The sequence below is a fragment of the Dendrobates tinctorius genome, unplaced genomic scaffold, assembly GCF_039654945.1.
Source record: "Dendrobates tinctorius isolate UK_male_01 unplaced genomic scaffold, ASM3965494v1 ptg000027l, whole genome shotgun sequence".
Taxonomy (NCBI): domain Eukaryota; kingdom Metazoa; phylum Chordata; class Amphibia; order Anura; family Dendrobatidae; genus Dendrobates; species Dendrobates tinctorius.
In genome coordinates this window covers 4,760,042-4,774,550 of record NW_027361695.1, presented here as the reverse complement: position 1 = coordinate 4,774,550, position 14,509 = coordinate 4,760,042, and the positions used below count along the sequence as shown (strand labels likewise).

Here is a 14,509-nt window from a genome sequence, read left to right as displayed (position 1 = left end):
CCAGTGTTTGGTGTAATAACGAGTTTATGATATTTATTACATAAGAACACATTTTTAATGGTCACCATGTAACACCTTTTTTCTCCTCTGGGAGTGCTGTTGAGAAATGAAACACTTGCTACCAAACTAGCTCACAGATTCCAGCAGTGAGACACTGTAGGATCAGCTTAGTTTCGAAAGACTCTTCTAACATGAATTTTACTTTCTCCAAAAACAGAAGCCACGACAAAAATACACTGAAATACAACGTAAATCTGCCTCTAGATGCAACCAAATGCTCCAATCACAGCTTCTAGTCATTACATACTATGATAATAGCAATATGACATAGAAACTCATAAAGATCCGGCCACGGACCATAGCATGAGACAGGATCAAATGGATGCCGCCTCCTGCCGGCTCTTCCCAGCGCTGCTAGAGGTGATTGACAGGTCTTTCCTTACGCACAAGACATGTTAATCACCTGCAGCAGAACTTTAAATTAAACTTTCTGTGAACACAAGGGCGATTCAGAGACAAAGATATCTGGTTGCAATCATGCAGCCTGGCTTGATTCATGCTGCCCGCAATTTGGTTCCCTTTAAAGGCACCATATTTAAAAGCACATTGTAATATCAGGTTCTGTTACAAAACACAGCCTAATGCAGTAAATTAGAGAGATGGGTGATGGAAATGTGGGTAAACAGATTCATTAAATTCCTGTGTACATATTGTGACAAGTAGTAAACGGGGGGATTCTAAACAGATGGCTGGAAAGACCCTTTAACAGTAATTTATAAAGCTACAACTGTGCAATTTTTTTTTTATTAAAGCTTGGGGAAAACTCTGAATGGAAAAACAAGTCATACTAATAACATAACCCATAGCACATTCAAGTATAATAACACATACTGATATAAAAGGCAACAGTTATTCCGTGAAGTGAATTGGAAACATAAGGAATGACTAATGCCATATGTGTCCCTTCCCAAAAAATACTTAAAGGAATAAAAATAATAAAAAAAAGAAAATAACCCACCACTAATATTTATTACTACTGCCTGTCCAAGCATTACCATTCAAAGACCCCCCCCCAAAAAAACGTAATGGACACCATCGGGGGGAAACCAAAAATTGTCCAATGCACTAAAATTACATTGTGCACTTGCTTCAGCAGCAGCGTGGGGAACGTCAGCATATCGCTGTAGACATCATGGGACCAACTAATATCCTGTACCTTGAGGGCAAGAACAAGCCTGGAACATTTGTACACATCCATTGATTTCTAACAAAAAATGTAATTCAATAACTGTCCAGGCATCATGTCTTTGTAAAGTCCAAAGTCTTTTGAGAGTGTTATTCTGGTCTACAAAAAAGCTACCACCAAAATGGCAACAGGTCAACAAAGAGTAGAAAACTACTGTATGACATGACTATGGATCTCACTAACAACTAGTGTTGATGAAAACAATGGTGTTAGGTGTCAGCATATACAATATTGACTACATCATCCAACCAGCATGTGTATCGTGGGGTCCTATCTTTCCCCTTGATGAAAGAATTGAGTTAAAGAAGGGTTGAACATGCTGAATTTCAATGAATCTAATCCTTTCATTTTCATGGGTGTAAAGTTACAACCCTACCTTATTCCTATTTTGCCATTGAGGAAACATACATGCTACCCCGAGCTGAACAAACATGTAAATTGCTTTTGGTCAAAGGAGAATTCAACCACTAGATTCAAGACTATTACTGTAATTCTGCTTTTGGCAGGTTCTTCACGTTCATAAATATATGACCCTACATGTCTTGGATATTGGTATGTCTGCGCGCAAACATCCTATGGCTCTCAGTACATGCGTGGAGATGTAATTTTGAAGGTTAAGGACGTCTAATGTAGATTACAACAATAGTCCATGTGGTGGTTCTGTGGTGTAGCTTGTGTGGTCTAGGCTCTGACGGAAAAGACATAAATGGGCCCTCCACCCAATAAACAAAGACCAAAATGTCACTATACCTAATGATGACCTCCCTAGAATCACAAAATATGTTCATTTGTACAGTGAAATACCTCAGTGTACCATGATCAGATGATTACTGTGCATTCAGAAGAACCCATTGCACCATTGTCTAAAGGCCCACCTACACATTAGGATTGTTCAGCCAACAGCCGTCTCTTCCGAATCCCCCAAAGCCGAGACCTCGTGTTCTCGATGAGAAAGCCATGGCAAGATCCAAATTCAACGAGTCGGATCCTTCTCATCCTTGATATCGTCTGAAGAAGTGGTGAATATCGAGAGGAACCCACTCAAATTAGACTGCTGACTAGAGTTCAACCAACTGATTCTCAGGACCCACATCCAGTGGCTAGGTTAACATTCCATGACAGCTGGAAAAGAGCCTTGTCAACTGTGTCCTATCTGCCAGCATCACCGGCACCCAGTCCTGTGTGCATCACTCCTCAACAATAATATCACGCTAATCAAAGAGGAGCGGGCAAGTAGGAGACCGTTCACAAGGCTCCCATCCAGGAGTCATAGAATACTAATCTGGGTCATGTCAATCAATTCTACTCTTGACATCCCCACCAATATAAGTGGGTTCGTACTACTTTAGTCTAATGCGATGAGTGGCCAGCTTTCTAATTTGGCAAAGGAGAGTATGGAGCTCACAACCCGTATGGCCTCACCACTTGTTGCATTTGACAAACCATCCCCGTTTTACACTAGGTTCTAATGTAAAACAGTGGGAAAAAAATAATGTTTTGCCTGGAGTCAGAATTGCGCATGAGATCACAGAAAACACTATTTCACATGCATTATCCGAGTCTGTAATTCCGGCAATTGTGGAATGTAGAATAGTTTGAGTGGATGTGTGTACTATCAGCACAACAAACATTATTAAATTGCCCGAGAGGGGACGAGAGAGAAAAGAAAATTCAAAGCATGTTAAACACGTTGAGTGCTGCATCTTAATGATGCCAAGTGCTTGTGCGGAGAAGAGGAAGGGATCCTATGAAGACTTGATTGTGGCGGATGCAGCCACCTCACAAATCACACAGTAACGCTCATCCCTTAACTGCATTGAATATTGATAAATATCTACTTGCCGCGCAACGGGGTGATGGGGGGGATAAGTTCTGTCTCTATTGGAAATCGCTTCCAAACTGTGTATTTCTGTTCCTCCTCCTCTGCACTCAGGGGTTTTACTCTGAGTGATTTAATTATAATTTTCCTTGTGTAAGACAAATTAAAGAGAGGAGAAGGAGTGTCATGCCAAATCAGATTATTTATCTCCTTAACTGATTGCTGTGCTACAAACCCTTGAGACGCGGCTAATGTGCTTCTCGATGTAAACGGGAGATTCGCTTTGTATTATTATTTTATATAAGTGGGGGGGAAGGCTGTTGGTTTTTAAAGGGTACGCATCACCCCAATGAGAGGCCACCATTTTATCAGCTGGCTCTTTGTAGGAGAAGACTAACCCAATCTCCATAAATATTTCAATTTGAAGAGATATTAGTAGCTGCCAGACCCCTCGTCACCCTCATCTCTGATCAGAGTCAGTAACTACGAAGGTTATTAATCTTCTATCTTCAGGAGCACCTGGCATCCCTGTTTCTCTTCCCAGGGGGCGGTGCGCTTCTGATGACTGACAGTTTGGGTCAGTGGTATTACCGTATCATTGGTCTGAACTGCGTGTTCTCCCATGCTGAAAGCAGAGGCAGCTTTGCCTTTGCCACTGAAGAATCAGAGGAATGTTTTCACACTAAAGCTGGTCAGATCCAGCAATTCAGTCACTTTCAGAGCAGAGCTTACAAGATATATATATATAGAGCTTGACCCTTGCCCAAGAAATTGGCAAAAACTGATAGGTAAGAAAAATAAAAAAAATATTTTAATCACTTTGCCCCTCATCTGTATAGAAGCCATAGTTTTCCATCTGTTTGATCGATAGCATGCTTCCTCCCTCCAGCTCTAGTGTTATCTTCCATTCCGAGCTTTCTTCACTCTCTGGCGCTCACTAGGACTCATGTACCATCTCAACATGACTTAAGGCATAGTCAGCGCTGAAGGTAAGGAAGAGAAGAGACTGGAGCCGGAAAATGGAAGAGAAGACTGGAGCTGGAAAATGGCAGGGAAGACTCGAACCGGAATATGGAAGGGAAGACTGGAGCCGGAAAATGGAAGAGAAGACCGGAGCCGGAAATGGAAGGGAATGGAAGCTTCAGAGCACATACAGAGGCTGAAAAGTGGAGCCATGTGACGGAAAGAAGCAAACGGATCAAGTGGTCATCACCACCCACACAGCTTAGCAACCAATATGAAGCCCTCATGCTGGAGAACGAAAATGGCACAGCACAGGATGATACCGTATCTACAAGAGAAGACACACTATCAACAAAAGTTACTCTGTCAACAAAAGCGGAAACAAATGACATTCAAAAACACTCATGAGCAACAAGCATTGCGTCCGGAAAGAAAAGAAGAGTGGTAGTTATGGGCGACTCACAACTAAGAGGCACGGAGGCAACTATCTGCAGGTCGGACATAACCGCACGAGAAGTATGCTGCCTCCCAGGAGCAAAAATCAAGGATGTGGCCAACAGGATACCAACTATACGCAAATCCAAGGACGACTACCCTTTCCTACTGATACATGTAGGCACAAACGACACGGCAAGAAATGACCTACCAACTATCTTTGAAGACTTTGAAATTCTGGGGAAGAAAATAAAGGAACGGAACGTACAGGTTGTTTTCTCATCAATCCTCCCAGTCGATGGCCATGGCATCAGAAGATGGAATAGGATACTGGAGGTGAACAACTGGCTACGACGGTGGTGCAGGCAGCAAGGATTTGGATTCTTGGACCATGGCATGAAATACCTCTACAATGGACTTCTTGCAAGAGATGGGATACACCCATTCACCAGAAGACTTGCCACACTCATCAGGAGGGCTTTAAACTAGAAGAAGAGGGGATGGGAGGAAAAACAGCAGACAAGAACATGCAGCAGAAGGACAAACTAATCAAGGATACTAGATGTGGTAAAGAGGACCCAAGACAGGCTACTCAGAAGGAAGCTAAGAAAAATGAAGTAAAACTTCTTTCCTGCATGCTGACCAACACAAGAAGCCTGACCAATAAGATTGAAGATCTGGAGTTGGTAATATATGAGGAAAAATACGACCTAGTAGGAATAACTGAGACATGGTTAGAGTAGACGACAGCTAGAACTGGGCGGCTAACTTGCAAGGATATGATTTGTTTAGGAGGGATCGTAAAAAATGGAAAGGGGTTGGAGTCTGTCTATATATAAAGTCCACTTTAAAGCCCACACTAAGAGAAGATATACAAGAGGGAAATGAAGAGGTGGAGTCTCTATGGGTGGAGATACAAGGAGGGAAAAGTAATAAAATCCTCATAGGGGTTTGTTATAAGCCACCAAATATAACAGAAGCCACTGAAAATGTATTATTGAAACAAATAGACAAAGCAGCAAATCACAATGAGGTGATTATTATGGGGGACTTCAACTACCCCGACATAGACTGGGAAACTGAAACCTGCGTATCTCAGAAAGGAAACCAATTTCTGTCAGTGACCAAGGATAATTATCTGTCACAGCTTGTGCAGGGCCCAACTAGAGGGACAGCCCTTCTGGACTTCATTTTAAGCAACAGGCCAGATAGAATAACAGAAGTCCGAGTCGATGGGCACCTGGGGAACAGTGACCACAATATAATACAATTCCACTTGTCCTTCAGTGAGGTGCCCTGGAAGGGGGTTACGAAAACGCTGAATTTCAGGAAAGCAAAGTTTGATCAGCTTAGAGAGGACCTTCGCCGAATTGATTGGGACAATGTCCTCAAAAATAGGAGCACAGAAAATAAATGGGAAATATTTAAATCAGTTTTACACACCCACTGCGAGCTAGCCATACCACACAGAAATAAAAGGGCTAGGAACAGGAGAACACCAATGTGGCTAAATAAGGATGTAAAAGGGCAATAAATAACAAGAACAAGGCATTTAGGAAGCTAAAACAAGAAGGCAATGAAGAAGCATTAAAAAGTTATAGAGAAAAAAATAAAATGTGTAAAAAACAAATATATTTAACAAAAGTGGAAACTGAGAGACTCATTGCTAAGGAAAGTAAAACAAACCCCAAACTATTCTTTAATTATATAAACAGTAAAATGATTAAAATTGATGGTGTTGGCCCTTTAAAGAACAATGAGGGTGAAATCATAGAGAGCGATGTGGGAAAAGCAAATGTTTTAAATACTTTTTTCTCAACAGTGTTCACACAGGAAAAGGATTTGCCGGGGAAATGCAGAGTGATAATGTAAACTCCCCATTAAGTATTACCTGCCTAACCCAGGAGGAAGTGCAGAACCACCTTAGTAAGATTAAAATTGACAAATCACCAGGCCCTGATGGCATTCACCCTCGGGTATTAAGGGAGTTAAGTAATGTGATAGACAGGCCTCTATTCCTTATATTTAAAGACTCTATAGAAACAGGGTCTGTTCCTTTTGATTGGCAGCAAGCAAATGTGGTACCAATATTAAAAAAGGGGTGTAAAAGGGAACATGGAAACTATAGGCCGGTAACATCTGTTGTGGGTAAAATTTTTGAAGGGTTTCTAAGGGATACCGTTATGGAATATCTCAATGTTAATAAATGTTTAACTCCATAGCAACATGGATTTATGAAGGATCGCTCCTATCAAACTAACCTGATCAGCTTCTATGAGGATGTAAGCTCTCAAATGGACCAAGGAGAATCATTGGATATCATTTATCTCGACTTCTCTAAAGCATTTGACACTGTCCCACATAAAAGATTGGTCAGTAAGAGGAGAAAGCTCGGGCTAGGGGAAAATGTATGTAGATGGGTAGGCTGGCTTAGTGATAGAAAACAAAGAGTGGTTATTAATGGGGCATACTCAGATTGGGCCAGGGTTACTAATGGGGTACCACAGGGTTCTGTATTGGGCCCCCTACTATTTAATATATTTATTAATGATCTAGTGGATGGCTTACACAGTAAAATATCAGTATTTGCAGATGATACAAAACTATGTAAGGTAGTTAACACAAAGGAGGACAGTTTGCAACTACAGACAGATTTGAGTAAATTGGAGAATTGGGCTGAAAAATGGCAAATGAGGTTTAGCACAGATAAGTGTAGGGTTATGCACATGGGAAGGAGAAACAGATGCTACAATTACTTACTAAATGGGAAACTGCTGGGGAAATCAGACATGGAAAAAGACTTAGACATCTTAGTCAATAAGAAACTAAATTGGAGTGCCCAGTGTCAGGCAGCTGCCACCAAAGCAAATAGGGTGATGGGATGCATTAGAAGAGGTCTGGGGACACGAGATGAAAACATAATTCTCCCTCTGTACAAATCACTCGTCAGACCACACTTGGAGTATTGTGTGCAATTTTGGATGCCGGTGCTCAAGAAAGACATTACTGAACTTGAAAGGGTTCAAAGGCGGGCTACTAAAATGATAAATTGAGTTGGTTCACTACAATACCCAGAAAGGTTATCAAAATTAGGTCTATTTACACTAGAAAAGAGAAGACTTAGGGGAGACCTAATATATATGTACAAGTATATCAGAGGGCAATACAGAGATCTCTCCAATGAACGGTTTGCACCAAGGACTGTGACAAGAACAAGGGGGCATTCTCTTTGTTTGGAGGAAAGACCATTTCTGCACCAGCATAGAAAAGGGTTCTTCACGGTAAGAGCAGTGAGGCTCTGGAATTCTCTTCCTGAGGAAGTGGTGATGGCCAACTCACTGAATGAATTTAAGAAAGGAATGGATGCTTTTCTTGTAACAGTATAGAAGGTTACGAATAACATAATATTATAGGTAGATGGTTGACCCAGCTAAGGGGAAGCAATTTTTTTCCCTATGGAGAAAATTGGCTTCTACTCTGAGTTTTTTGCCTTCCGCAGGATCAACAATGCAGAACAGCTGCACTAAAAATAGGCTGAACTAGATGAACATAAGGTCTTCCTTCAGCCTTCAAATCTATGTTACTATGTAAGACCGTAGCTGGAAAATGGAAGGGAAGACTCGAGCCAGAAAATGGAATGGAAGACTGGAGCCGGAAAATGGAATAGGAGACTCAAGCCGCAAAATGGAAGAGGAGACTCAAGCCGGAAGGGAGGAAGCAAGCCACGGAAGACCAAATGGAGAGCTATGGATACAGGACATGTAAGGGGCAAAGAGAGTATAATGGGAGGATTATTAACACCTTCTCAGCCCTAAAAAATGATCAAGCAAAAATAGAGGGCAAATTGCTTTTTTGTATTATTCTAGCAAATCAAATCACAAAAAAAATTCAGCTTCTGGCCAATCCAAATTTAGGGAATTTGGAACTTGAATTTATTCACTCGTCTCCAATTATTAGTGCAGATTCATCATGAAAACTTGTACAATTCAGCAAATCCTAATTCATCCCTCTCCTTACCCAAATACAAAAAATTGCTGATGTCTTATTTTTGTAGATTTTATTTTTCCCGTTGCCTCTTTTTTCTTCATTCTGTCTCTTTCACCTTCCTTGTAATTTTTTTTCGGGGATGGAGGGGAGAATAATTAGAGATATTTTCGGCTCTCTGTGCATATTGCAGATAGCTCGTGCTCTTTTGTCTTCCGACCTTACTTTCCGGCTGATGGGACAATGCCGAACCTGAAAGATGAAATTCAATAACTCCACTCTTCTCACACCCAAGTGCACAGTGATACTATATTGTTCCACTGACTATACCAAATACTGTCTTGCTCGCTGAAATGGGAATTGCATGTTTTTTTTGCTTCTTCATTTCTGGTATGTGTTAAATAGAAATCGAGACCGGTATCCAGGAGATTGTCATGGCTGCTTAAAGCAAGTCAATGTGCATCCTTCTGTGTAATATATTGCTCACTTACGGTTAAAGATGCAACCGTAATTCAATCAGCTCAGCAAATGGATGGCATGCACCTTACAACATGATCGGCAGGGAAGCCAATGACTGTAATTGTTGCAAGTTAACCCCCTCTCTTCCAGAACAAAAATGCCGACAATGACAAGGAAGGAACTATTTCCCTGCCGAGCGGAGGGTATCGTAAAGATCTCATCATGTTACTGAAACAGAAGTCATCGTGATCTACCGCTCGCGTAACGTCACTCTCTGCAAGATGCTAATAAACCAATTGCAATGATTACTAGAGGTGCGCTTCCAACTATACACGTTGTGTAAAATAAAAGGGTTCCAAATTAAACAAGGATGTGCTGCAATAAAAAAATAAATAAATATAAAAACTACTGTACAAAGTTTCTAGCAATTATGTAGGCAAACAATCCAATGGTTTGCAAGCAAACAGCGCGCAGAAGAAGGGTGGTGCATGATGAGTATTTGCAAGAGGTAGAACTCAGGTAACGCTTAATATCCAACCAGAGGGAGTGGAAATGACAGTCTATTCCCCAAACTATCATCATGGACACGGATAGAAGAGGGCCCCTATGAAAGAACAGTACATGGGCCCTTTCCAAGCCAATAGCTCCTCATAACTTAGAAACCCATCTGCTTTGGAGGAAGAAATGGACTCCCTTATCTCTTGGGCCCCTGTGTAGCTGCCCAAGTTGCACCACTAGTGTGTCTAACCCAGATAACAGATCTAACAATCATATGATGATGATAAGTGGATGCAAAGTAGGTGGTTATCTTGAGCATATAAAACCCGTCTGTCACACCAAAATGGAAACAAGGTGAACAGAAAAAGCACAATTTACATAAATATTATAAAAATAATAATTTTTATTTTATCAAAAATATTAAAAACATACAATAAACAATAAGGCTTCTGCCATAGCTAATGCCTGCGCTTGCACTGACTGAAATTGATTAGAACCAGGCTATAAGCCAAAGTGTGTAAATAATATTAAATTGTGCAAGAAACCACACAATGCGCCAATAATATGAGCAAAAACTAGCTCAAAAAGAATCTCACCTGGCTAACTGACATGTGTGGAGTGGCGGCCGCGTCCCTCACCCCGATGCGCGTTTTGTCTTCTTCAGGGGCGTCAGGGTGAGACATGAAGAAATTAAGAAGTCCTGAACTTCAGAAGAAGAGTCAGTGATAAACGGTCATACAGGAGCGTTTAGGAAGCAACCCAGGGGCAGACAAGGAACTTCCACCTGATGAAGACGGATCTTCCGTCGAAACGCGTTGTGGTTTAACCCCATTTCTTGTCTGAGTCTCTTCCCTGCGCTCCTAAGACCGTTTCCAATTTTTCATCTCTGAACTTCAGAAGGGCATATTCTTTGGAAACAAACATAGATTGTCTGACCCTTCTCTGTCAAAGTCAGATTGACCCACCAAATTACTGTAGAATCCCTTGGATGGCACAAGTCCTTACTTAATAATTAGCCACAATGGTCCCACAGGAGATAAGTCCATTTGAGTTTGACTTTGGAAACAAATCACCTGCCACTAGGATCTATTTTGTAAAATCCAGAAAGCTTTTCTCTATAAGACTCTTGTCTACCTGTAGGTCCCAAAACGTCTTAGGCTTTACAACATAAAACCAACATAAGTTTATTTCTAACCGAAATTTAAAAATCCAAGATTCAAATTATAGAATTAATTTGAAGCATTGTACATATGGCTCTGGGAAGCTTAAATGAGGTCTACTAGCAGAGGAACACAGTTTAGACAATTTCCAGTACAGGTGCCACCAAGATGTCTTGTATTAGAGGTTTCACTCTGGAAATGCCCCTTTTGTTTCTACAGCTTTTGTAAGTGGTTGGATCAGACACGCCACCAGTCAAAACAATGTCATGGTCATAAGTTTTTTTTTTTTTAGGAATTTTGATCGTGGACAGCTTTTAAGTTAAACTGTCAATGTAGTGGAATGGTGAACCAAGAACCACTTCATATTAAGACAGTGGGGGAGATGACCCTGGCAGGCTTGGAATCGAGCCCAAGGCAGTTAAATAATAAATTCAGGCAAGTCCTGGGACAGTGCCTCCAAAAATCTTTAAGGCAAAATAACATTTTAGAAATTACATTAAGACGAGTGCTACCAAATGAAAGTTGCCCAAAAAGGAATTCTAGTCCTGATTTCTGTACACAAGAATCTACTCTAGCTGTGGGCAACCTACGACCCATCAGTCACTGGAAAAGTTGGTGGAAATCAATTTGCAAGTCCTATTCCATCGGCTTCTGCACGGGAAGCAATAATACCGCCTCTTACCTTCCGGCATGAGCGGCTCTTCTTTCAATTACCTGGCCTGACGAAACATCTATGTCATAATTCAATGATGACTTTGCGCCAGGCTGGCTAGCCAAAAGAAGAGTCGCGGATGCCAACAGGTAAGAGATGGCTCTCCTGCTTCCATGCAGCAGCCACAGAACAGTGTTGTGACCGATGTAATGGGATATGCAAATAAACCAGCATAAACTCTAGTCATTGGAAAACCACAACGTCACGTAAGACCAGTTTGGGGACTGAAGGTTGTCTATCACTCATCTACTCAATTGATACACAACAAGCTAGGAACTAAAGTATGTTTCATCTGTTCATAGGCCAAGATCGGATTAAAGCCACTCCTCGACAATAAGAAAAAAAAAAAAGTTGATGAAATCAACACTTCAGTCGTATCTTACTGCTACATTCACCAGCCCCTGGGTTTTATCTGTTTATACGATATGGAAACTGGGCACTCGATCAAATATTGTTGTCCGTTATCATGAAAAAGGTGTAAAAGGAAACACAAAAATGCTGTTGTTTTTGTAATGTGTGTATACTGGGTGTGTTCCGATGAACTTTCCCAGCACCGTGCTGATTGAGTACTCAAAAAAAACAATCGAAAGGTTTGCTCCAGATCTCTAGACATGCCTGTTTTTCCTCTCTTTTGGGTGGGAATGCAGATAACGACATTTGCAAAAAGTGATAGAGAAAATATGTGATGTGAAAAGGTGCAGATAGGACGAAAAGACATGAAACATTAGAGTTGTGGCATACTGTAGTGATGCAATCGAACAGAAAGGGATCTGTGCGGACTTTCTTGTTATTGGGTCGCAAAATATTCTTTCAATTTATTTTTTTTTTGTGAAAGATTACGGTTACGTTGGATTTTTTCTTGGAAGATAGTTCGAAAAGAAAACTTAGAAGAGCCATGACTAAGAATCAAAAAAAGCCAAAAGAAACTATTTTATTATGACCATTTAACAAAAACACGCAGTAAACAACTTACATGAGCCTTTTGGAAATTAATATCTCAAAATTACTGAGCCCTGTGGTATTATCAATATCCATAAAAACTCCATTACAGACCAAAAATACAATCATTTCTCCAATTCCTACTACATTACTATTTAGTTTACTGAACATTACTCCCGAAAATACCGGAAAAATTAAATAGCGCTAGAAAGGATGAATGGATAAGTATGGGGATGGGTACAAAAGGCATTCAAAAAAGCGCTCACCTCAAAAGGTTGTTTTCAGCATAAGCGCAATGGTAATTGTATGGGTTGAAGCCAAAGTCTCCCGGATCCTGAAGGCTAGAAGATGCCAAATTTTGCCCGGGATACATCCATAGGAAAAGTAATAAAGCAGATCTAATCAGATTAGATCCGCAAAAAAAAAAAAAAAAAAAAAAGGGAAATTAGTTAGAACTTTCAAACATTCACCAATAAAGCCCTCTATAAAGACAATATATTTATCAAAAGTAATAAATTAATACACTATATTAAGAATACATAAAAATATATACATAAACTACTGTGCAAAAGTTTTAGACAATTGTGGAAAAAATGCTGCAAATAGCAATAGAGGTGTTTATAGTTTATTTTTTATCAATTAACAAAATGCAAGTTGAATGAACAAAAGAGAAATCTAAATAAATTCAATATTTGGTGACCGCCTTTTGCTTTCATCAGTGCTTCTTGTACATTTTTTGAAGGAACTTTGTTGGGAGGTTGTTCCAAACATCTTGGAGACCTAACCCCAGATCTTCTGTGGATGAGACTTGTGCGGATCCTTCATGTGATCCCAGACAGATTTGATGTGAGATCAGGGCTCTGTGGGGGCTGGATCATCACTTCCAGGGCTCCTTGCCATATGTTTGGGGTCACTGTCCGGCTGCAGAATAAATTTGGAGCCGGATTCCTCCTTGGTGGTATTAAATGATGGATAAGTATCTGTCTATATTTCTCAGCATTGATGATGCCAAATACCAAACTCTATTTGCAAAAACGCTGCCCTAAACTTGATGAACCCTCCACCATGCTTCACTGTTACTGCAAGCTCTCATTATTGTGCTGCTCTTTAGCCCTTCGGTGAACAAACTGCTTCTGTTACAACGAAATAATTAACATTTTGACTTATCAGTCCAGAACACCTGCTGCTATTTTTTCAGCACACCAGTACCTATGATTTCGTGCATAGTTGAGTCGCTTCGCCTTGTTTCCAAAAGGAAGGTTAAGGGTTTTTTTTGGCCAGAATTCTTCCATGAAGATCACTTGTGGCCAGACTTCTGCAGACAGTAGATGGGTGTAGCTGGTTCCCACCAGTTCTGAGCTGATGGTACTGTTGGACAGCTTCCGAATTCAAAGGGACGTATTCACGATATAGCTTTCTTGGCCTACCATTGCATCTACACAGTCCTCAACGTTGCCGATTGGCGCTTCTTCAAAAGAGTTGAACATCTCGTCTTGAAACCCCAATTTGCTTGGAACTCTTCTCCAAGGAGAGACCTTTCAGATGCTGCATAACTACCTTGTGTCTTGTTGCTGTACTCAGACTTGCCATGATGTATGGTATATGACATAAAACTGTCTTCCACAACCTCACCTTTGAAGCATAGCCTGGCTGTTTATCACCCAGGTTTAATCCTCCTAGACAGTCTTTTCTGTTTCAGCTAATGACTTTGTTTCAACCTACATCTGAAAAGTATTCTCATGTTTGGTATAATTGGTTACTCATACACCTGAGTAAAATCCTACAAAATCCCAGACTGTGCGGAAATTGTACCAAGAATTGATGCTTTCAAGGCAAAGGGCGGTCACCAAATATTGATTTTATTTATATTTGTACTTTGTTCATTCACTTTGCATTTTGTTAATTGATAAAAAAAAATTATTAAAACACTTCTAATTTTAGAAAAAAAAAACATTCTTACGTTGCAGCATTATTTCCACGCTTTAGTAAAACTTTTGCACAGCACTGCATATCTACAAAAAGCAACATATTTCGGAGAGTCGAGTTCCCTTTATTAGGGAAGCTCTTCTGGCTTAATAGAGGGGACTCTAACTCCCCAAAATGTGTTGCACTTCGACAATATATTTTTCTTGTTTATTTTTTTTATGTATTCTTGATATATTTTATATCATTTTATTACTTTTTTTTATAAATATGTTGTCGTTATCAAAAGCTTTATTGGTGGATGATTGTGCCATCCAACTAGATTCCCTCTTTTTATAGGCTGTAGTCTGGGTAGAACAACCTTTTTTTTT

General features: G+C 40.3%; 1 protein-coding gene across 17 annotated transcripts in view; it reads right to left on the bottom strand.

The window, feature by feature from the left end:
- The window catches only part of FOXP1 (forkhead box P1), a 794,287-nt gene that overhangs the window by 76,036 nt on the left and 703,742 nt on the right, over positions 1-14,509 (bottom strand). The window contains exon 12 of one of the 17 annotated variants that reach the window (XM_073569710.1): positions 12,482-12,613. The exons of the other annotated variants lie outside the window; for them this stretch is intronic. Within the exon in view, the coding sequence (XP_073425811.1) occupies positions 12,482-12,613 (132 nt within the window). The remainder of the gene's footprint in view (positions 1-12,481; positions 12,614-14,509) is intronic. 17 annotated transcript variants of the gene reach the window in all.